At 39.3% G+C, this 9215-nt stretch overlaps 1 protein-coding gene across 2 annotated transcripts; it reads left to right on the top strand.

The window, feature by feature from the left end:
- Nucleotides 1-615: 615 nt before the first annotated feature.
- On the top strand, nt 616-8862 carry LOC139556356 (uncharacterized). 2 transcript variants are annotated; one of them, XM_071370234.1, is made up of 5 exons: nt 616-738; nt 815-839; nt 1026-1424; nt 5493-5621; nt 5806-8862. In XM_071370234.1, exons 1-5 carry the CDS (start codon nt 732-734, stop codon nt 6017-6019), a joined length of 774 nt encoding a protein of 257 aa, XP_071226335.1. In that variant the 5' UTR covers nt 616-731; the 3' UTR covers nt 6020-8862. The 2 variants fall into 2 exon arrangements, with proteins under 2 accessions (XP_071226335.1, XP_071226336.1); XM_071370235.1 differs by lacking the exon at nt 1026-1424 and having other exon boundaries at nt 625-738.
- Nucleotides 8863-9215: the final 353 nt, after the last annotated feature.

The raw sequence follows: 9215 nt of genomic DNA, 5'->3' as shown, positions 1-9215 counted from the left end.
TAGATTCTCTGCAACCGCATCTATCTTGTCTTTCAACTTCTGTAATCTACATAATCACTTGGCATCATGATTCACTTCAAATGAATAAATTGTCAAAATAAAAATAGATCAATGATATAAATCCTTTAATTTGAATTGGTTAGCTTTGATTTGATTTAGAAAGATGGAAAGCTTTATCTCACAGTCCTATTAACAAGACGAACTGTACATGTGTGATTGCAGGTGTGGGAGGAGACATGATTTCTCTATTCAGGAAGTTCAAGCGGTGACAACTCTTTTTTTTATTTTATTTATTCAACGATGGATGTTCCACAAATAGGGTATGCTATTATGTCTATTGTTAATGTACTAATTTAGGTTAAGTAGTCATTTTCATATTTGCTTGTGGCTAGATTTCGGATGTCTGATGTTCCGTCATATAGAAGATGATGATCGAACAATATTTTTGAAATGACTGGCATTACATGATTTCAACATAGAACCACAGGATTTGTAAGCAAATTTAAGTTTCAACACTTGCAGAGTTTTGTCTGTCTTGCACATTTTGGGATTACCACTGAATTGTGGTTAAGCATTAACACATTGAAGTTAACATTTAGGACAGTTTCAATTCGAGTCTACTTTGCGTATGATATCCGCCATTATGACTCAGCCATGAACATGTGCATTTTTTCGGCAACAGACCCATCCATGACTGGATAGATCTTCAGAGGACACATGAACGTTTAATTATGGAAGGTAGGCATACCCTTTTTTACATGACTTTAAAAGCATCACTCTTTCCTTTTTTCTAAACTTTACATTTGTATTACAGCTGGGCAGTTGGCAGAACCCACCAGGTATGGAATAGATAAAACAATCATAGTGCTACACAGTTTGCTTGATTTGGAATGTTATTTCAAATGTCTTTATTTCTATAAAGTATCTGATTAATCAGAATATGTCACTGTCAAAAAATCTGATATTGTATGCAAAACAGAATGGGTTAAAGCCAATGTATATTTCTGTGTTTCTACATTTTCCAGCACTGATGATATGATTAACCTGAGTTACCTATTGGCTGGGGGAAGCTATGGTGCATACCAGTTCAGCAATACTTGTGTTCTAGACTCCATTTTGGCTGGAATTCATGTTCTTGCCAAAATGTATCCCCAAATTCGAGATTTGTTCACGAGGGATAACAAAATCAATGCGGTTATACGTTTCCTAGACTTCGCCAAGGTCAATGAGGCAAAGGCACTGTGGCTTATTAACTTGAGCCTTCGTAAGGAAGAAAACCTCATGCAAAATGAATTTGTAGATATCAGAGGTTATGTTAGAAACCACTTGACAAACTTCATTGAGCTGGTATGTACCAGCTTCGACTATGATGACTCGCAATCAAGCTCCACACCATGTGACACAGTTCTCAACAACATATTGAGGTAATTGTTCATTAGGTGTGCTTGCTGAAGGCAATGCACAACTCTAGATTTCTTACATACTCATATTATTATTATTTGATTTCTTGAACCCAATCTAGAGCTAAAATAATATAAACTATTAACATGAAACCAACTTCAAAAAGTACAGACTGACCCAACTTAGATTGCTTGTGAAAGTATTTTTTATAGCGTTTACACTTTTTGAACTATAATAATATTTAATTAAATGAGCTCCCAATGCATTTCAAGGACCATAGACTTGAATGGTAATAAAAATAAACATAATTATAGACCTTTCACCATTTAAGCTATCCAAACCAAAGTTGACCGCAACCACAAAACTACTGACCACAACCACACAACAATTAACCATAACTAGTAACCAACATGACTGACCACACTGACTGAACCACACAACTACTGACCACAACCAGACAACTACTGACCACACTTACTTGAACACAACTACTGCTCTGGTCTGCACTAGCTCTGGTCCTGAGCATAGCTGGTAGTTAGCTAGCTCTGGTCCACACTAACTGGTCTAGCTTTGGTCTGCACTAACTTGCTCTGGTCCAGGGTGTAAATAGTTGCTAGCTACCTCTGGTCCCCATTAGCGGCTGTTTAGCTCTGATCCCCACTAACAAGCTCTGGGCCAGGGTGTAGCTAGCTAGCTTTGGTCCATACTAGCATTGGTCTAGCTCTGGTCCACTCTAACTAACTCCGGTCCAGGGCATACCTAGTAGCTAGCTCTGCCACGCATTAGCTCTAGTCCAGGGCCTAGCTCTGGTTCAGGGCCTAGCATTGGTCTAGCTCTGGTCTGCACTAGCTCTGGTCCAGGGCATACAGACTGACTCGACTTACATTTCTTCAATAAAGCTTTATGCTAGAATTGACCACAGTCACTTCTAATACCACTGCTATTGCATTAACTACCACTACAACTACATCCACAGTCCCCATTACTACTACTACCACCACCATTAATATTTAATTATTTGATGTATTATTATTAACTACTGACCACACTTAATGACCACAACTACTGACTACTGCCACAACTGTCCACAACTATTGACCACACAACTAATTACCAAAATGACTGACCACAACCACACAACTACTGACCACACAATTGCTCACCAGAACCACACAAATACTGTCCTCAACTACTGACCATACAACTAATTACCAGAACTACTGACCACAACCACACAACTACTGACCACAACCACACAACTCCTGAACACAACCACACAACTACTGCTCTGGTCTGTACTAGCTTTGGTCTAGCTCTGATCTGCGCTAACTCACTCTGGTCTAGGGCATATCCAGTAGCTAGCTCTGGTCTGCACTAGCTCTGGTCCAGGGCTTAGCATTGGTCTAGCTCTGGTCCGCATTAACTGTTCTGGTCCAGGGCGTACAGACTGACTCAACTTAGATTTATTCAATAAAGCTTTATGCTAGACTTGACCATGTTCACTACTAATACCACTACGATTACAGTAACTACTACTACCACCACAGCTACTGCCACAGTCCCCACTACTACCACCACCACTACAGCCACAGTTCCCACTACTACCACCACCATTACTATTAAAATGTTAATCAAATCAAAATATATTTTAGATTCTATATGCTAGATGCTTTTCCAACATTCTTGAAGGAGTTCACACATATGCTGAGCACTTGTTGGCTGCTTTTCCTTCACTCTGTGGTCCAATTCATCCCAAACCATCTCAATTGGTTTGAGGTTGGGTGATTGTGGAGGCCAGGTCATCTGATGCAGCACTCCATCACTCTCCTTCTTGGTCAAATAGCCCTTACACAGCCTGGAGGTGTGTTTTGGTTCATTGTCCTGTTGAAAAACAAATTATAGTCCCACTAAGCGCAAACCAGATGGGATGGCGTATCGCTGCAGAATGCTGTGTTAGCCATGCTCGTTAAGTGTGCCTTGAATTCTAAATAAATCACTGACAGTGTCACCAGCAAAGCACCATCACATCTCCTCCTCCATGCTTCACGGTGGGAACCTCACATGCAGAGATCATCCGTTCACCTACTCTCCGTCTCAAAGACGAAGCCGGTTAGAACCAAAAATCTCAAATTTGGACTCATCAGAGCAAAGGACAGATTTCCACCGGTCTAATATCCATTACTCGTGTTTCTTGGCCCAAGCAAGTCTCTTCTTCTTATTGGTGTCCTTTTAGTAGTGGTTTCTTTGCAGCAAATCGACCATGAAGGCCTGATTCACTCAGTCTCCTCTGAACAGTTGATGTTGAGATGTGTCTGTTACTTGAACTCTGTGAAGCATTTATTTGGGCTCTAATTTCTGAGGCTGGTAACTCTAATAAACTTATCCTCTGCAGCAGAGGTAACTCTGTGTCTCCCTATCCTGTGGTGGACCTCATGAGAACCAGTTTCATCATAGTGCTTGATGGTTTTTACGACGGCACTTGAAGAAACTTTCAAAGTTCTTTATATTTTCCGTATTGACTGACCTTCATGTCTTAAAGGAATGATGGACTGTCGTTTCTCTTTAATTATGTGAGCTGTTCTTGCCATAATATGGACTTTTACCAAATAGGGCTATCTTCTGTATACCACCGCTACCTTGTCACAACACAACTGATTGGCTCAAATGCATTAAGAAGGAAATACATTCCACAAATTAACTTTTAACAAGGCACACCTGTTAATTGAAATACATTCCAGGTGACTACCTCATGAAGCTGGTTGGAAGAATGCCAAGAGTGTGCAAAGCTGTCATCAAGGCAAAGGGTGGCTACTTTGGAGAATCTAAAATATAAATATATTTTGATTTGTTGAACACTTTTTTGCTTATTATATGATTCCATATGTGTTATTTCATAGTTTTCATGTCTTCACTATTATTCTACAATGTAGAAAATAGTACAAATAAAGATAAACCCTTGAATGAGTAGGTGTGTCCAAACTTTTGACTGGTACTGTAAGTATTTAGACCTTTTACTCAGTACTTTTTTGAAGCACCGTTGGCAGCGATTACAGCCTCGTGTCTTCTTGGGTATGGCGCTACAAGCTTTGCACACCTGTATTTGGGGAGTTTCTCTCATTCTTCTCTGCAGACCCTCTCAAGCTCTGTCAGGTTGGATGAGGGGCGTTGCTGCACAGCTCTTTTCAGGTCTCTCCAGATATGCTCGATTGGGTTCAAGTCCGGGCTCTGGCTGGGCCACTCAAGGACATTCAGAGACTTGTCCCGAAGCCACTCCTGCGTTGTCTTGGCTGTGTGCTTAGGGTCATTGTCCAGATTTTCATCAAGGATCTCGCTATACTTTACTCTGTTCATCTTTCCCTCGATCCTGACGAGTCTCCTAGTCCCTGCCACTGAAAAACATTCCCACAGCATGATGCTGCCACCACCATGCTTCACCATAGGGATGGTGCCAGGTTTCCTCCAGACATGACGCTTGGCATTCAAGCCAAAGAGTTCAATCTTGGTTTCATCAGACCAGAGAATCTTGTTTTTCATGTCAGAGTCCTTTAGGTGCCTTTTTGCAAATTCCAAACAGGTTGCCATGTACCTTTCACTGAGGAGTGGCTTCTGTCTGGCCACTCTACCATAAAGGCCTGATTGCTGCAGAGTTGGTTGTCCTTCTGGAAGATTCTCCCATCTCCACAGAGGAACTCTGGAGTTCTGTCAGAGTGATTGCTCAGTTTGACCGGGCGACCAGCTCTAGGAAGAGTCTTGGTGGTTCCAGATTTCTTCCATTTAAGAATGATGGAGGCCACTGTGTTCTTGAGGACCTTCAATGCTGGAAACATGTTATCTTTATTCCCAGTCATGTGAAATCCATATATTATGGCCTAAGGAATTTCTCAATTGACTCCTTACATAAACTGTAACTCAGTAAAAATCTTTTAAATAGTTGCATGTCGCGTTTATATTTTTGTCCAGTGTATGTAAAAGAACAAAAAAGAAAGCCACTGGAAGTTTGGGAAGAACATATAGTACACTATGAAACCACCAAAAACATTGTTTCAACAATAACTTTACAGTTAATGATCTCCTTAAAATGTGTTTTATAGGAAGTTTGAGGATTACGGTGAGGCACTTCCCTTAGGCACTTCTCGTCATGAACCCAAACTCATCCTGGTAGACATTGATGACCGGATGTGTATCCTACCTCCCCTCTCCATCACTGATGATTATGAAAGGTACTAACTATACTGTATGTAGCAGGTTAAAGTCAGCCCTCGTGATATCTCTCAGCTAGATTGATCCACTGACTTAGACTAGTCTGTATTATTTGATGTTATTTCAGAAGAACTACAGTACTTTAATGCTTAAGGACCACAGTGCAGGTTCAATTGATATAACCCACTGGCCTCAATGTTTCAGGACATACGAGCTCCAGTTCCTCCTGATGGGACAGAGTACACCCCTGTCCAACCACATGGTCCTGTTCCTGTGCACTCAGCTGACTGGCAGATGGATGATCTATGACAACATGAAAACACCCCTGGTCCAGGACATTGGTGTGAGTGAACTACAGAGAGCTACAGAGAGGGACAAGTATGTTTCCTATCTTGCTGCTTATGTGAAGAAAGAATAATAATAAGGCTGCTTAAGGAGTCAAGGGCATCCTCTTTAGATTTTAGTTCTGTATTTCCGAAATCCTGTCCCAACTACAATTATTAGCATTATTTAAAAAATCCCCATTTAAAATTCAGTCAATTTCAAGATAGATGTTTTTTTGCATTGGATGCGTCTCAATCCACCGCATACACCAATGTCACTCTTCCGCATCGGTGGTAAAAGGTGACAGCTTAAGCGGTGTTTGTCAGACCATGATACATCCCGAAAATCGGTCTTTTCACAAAATCGTCTGTAGTGTTTGAACAGTTTAGCCTATAAAACTATTATAACACCTCAATTGAAAGATGAGACTCTCGCGAACACAATGGTATTTGCCGTTAGGGACACGTCTGAAGTCGGTATAGCCAATCTGCCAACATCTGTCTGTAGTGTCCGAACAGTTTGGAGTACACACTAATACTTCTCTGTGGAAAGGTGACATGCCTCACAAGACTCCTCTGAAGGTGTCCCGGTACCAGTTGAAAAGATGAGTGGAAGTACAATACCGTTCAAAAGTTTGGGGTCACTTAGACATTTCCATGTTTTTGAAAGAAAAACTTTTTGTCCATTAAAATAACATCAAATTTATCAGAAATACAGTGTAGACATTGTTAATGTTGTAAATGACTATTGTAGCTGGAAAAGGCAGATTTTTTAAAATTGAATATCTACATAGGCATACAGAGGCCCATTATCAGCAACCATCACTCCTGTGTTCTAATGGCACGTTGTGTTAGCTAATCCAAGTTTATAATTTTAAAAGGCTAATTGATCATTAGAAAACCCCTTTGCAATTATGTTAGCACAGCTGTAAACTGTTGTGCTCATTAAAGAAGCAATACAACTGTCCTTCTTTAGACTAGTTGAGTATCTGGAGCATCAGCATTTGTGGGTTCGATTTACAGGCTCCAAATGGCCAGAAACAAAGAACTTTCTTCTGAATCTCATCGGTCTATTCTTGTTCTGAGAAATTAAGGCTATTCCATGCAAGAAATTGCCAAGAAACTGAAGATCTCGTACAACGCTGTGTACTACTCCCTTCACAGAACAGCACAAACTAGCCTCGCTACTTTTATAGCCTCGCTACTGTATATAGCCTGTCTTTTTACTGTTGTTTTATTTCTTTACCTAACCTTTTGTTCACCTAATACCTTTTTTGCACTATTGGTTAGAGCCTGTAAGTAAGCATTTCACTGTATGGTATTCCGTGCACAGGTATATACCTGTATATATATACCAGGTATATACCTGTTGTATTCGGTGCACATGACAAATAAACTTTGATTTGATTTGAAACGGTCTCTAACCAGAATAGAAAGAGTAGGATGCCCCGGTGCCTAACTGAGCAAGAGGACAAGTACATTAGAGTGTCTAGTTTGAGAAACAGACGCCTCACAAGTCCTCAACTGGCAGCTTCATTAAATAGTACCCGCAAAACACCAGTCTCAACGTCAACAGTGAAGAGGCGAGTCCAGGATGCTGGCCTTCTAGGCAGAGTTGCAAAGAAAAAGCCATATCTCAGACTGGTCAATAAAAATAAAAGATTAAGATGGGCAGAAGAACACAGACACTGGACAGAGGAACTCTGCCTAGAAGGCCAGCATCCCGGAGTCGGCTCTTCGCTGTTGACATTGAGACTGGTGTTTTGGAACACAGGAGTGATGATTATGAGCCTCTGTACGTCTATGTAGATATTCCATTCAAATTCTGCCGTTTCGTGCTACAATAGTCATTTTCAACATTAACAATGTCTACACTGTATTTCTGAACAATTTGATGTTATTTTAATGGACAAAAAAATTGCTTTTCTTTCAATAACAAGGACATTTCTAAGTGAACCCAAACTTTTGAACGGTAATGGACATCTGGAGACTGTTTAGTGCCAAAAATAAGGGGTTAAATACATGTAAAAAAAAAAAAAAAAAAAAAAAAAAAAATGTTTTAACTAAATACGTGAATTAATGTTTCCTGATCTATCTTATATCTCGCCGATATAGGACAGACATTTCAGAACAAACTTCCTTAAATGTTTTGGGGGGGTGACTATCTGTTGTTCCATGTATTGAATCTGTTACTCAATGCGTTTGAATGAGCTAATAGCAGTAAGGCCCAAACTTGTTTTGTATCAAATATCTTTTACAATATTTTTGGGGGATACTTCAAGGGGTCTTAAAATTCTAAATCAAATAGCTAAATGATCGTTGGTATGACCTTCTTAAAACAATTCCATGTAGCTTAGTAGAACCCATGACTATACATCACTTTGGATAAAAGCGTCTGCTAAATGGTGTTTAACTTATTTTTGTGTTATCTTTATAATGTTACTTAATGTAATAAGCTCTTCAGACTGCTCTTTTTTTTTTAATTTTGACAGCAGTTATAGCCAGGAATAACATACAAGATTGACTAGTGTTAAGTGTTGTCACAGAGAGAGGTCTAAGAATGCATTGATTCTATGGAACCTTTTATTCCTGCAAATATGAACATTAATTTTACAATAATTTTGGTCCTGTCGAGCTACTATAACAGGAAGAAACTGAGTAACTGACACTCGAGATGTTTTTTAAATGTTTGTTCTGTTTGAATAAGCTTAGCTATCACTAACAATCAGTAGCTCGTTTCATATGGCCAGTATTAATATGTTTACCCTTTATTACTGACAGTTTCTTTGCCATTTCGTTTGATATTTCCTTTATATATTCTGTACTACAGTATATGGTTACTCTGTACAGAGCTGTGAATAAGTATGTGAACCCCTGCACTGTTTTCACATATTAGAAGGTGAAATATTTGTTTAAATAAAAAATAATACAATATTGAGATGTCTTGTGTTAATAAGTATGTGAACCTCTGAGTCAAAACTTGATGAAAGAAAAAGTTAGTGTTGATAGGGGACAGAATACGGTCGGACCATCAAATAATTGGCATATATATTGCTCTTACAGAATTTCCACGTGGGCGAGGATATTGGAAACTTGTTTTTAACTAGGACAGATGAATTTATAACATACCTTTTCTGACATAACATAGGTACAGTAGATCCCTTATTGTATGGGACACTTTTAAATGTGCCTTTTAGAGGCCATGCAATTCATTACTCAACTCTAAAACAAAAGCAATTTAGGTAAAAAGAGTCTATATTAACAAAGTGTAATATTTGTGTTGTGGAGAAA

The sequence above is a fragment of the Salvelinus alpinus genome, chromosome 27 (genome assembly GCF_045679555.1).
Source record: "Salvelinus alpinus chromosome 27, SLU_Salpinus.1, whole genome shotgun sequence".
Taxonomy (NCBI): Eukaryota; Metazoa; Chordata; class Actinopteri; order Salmoniformes; family Salmonidae; genus Salvelinus; species Salvelinus alpinus.
The sequence above is the reverse complement of the archived record's forward strand: the minus strand, read 5'-3'. Positions and strand labels throughout refer to the sequence as shown.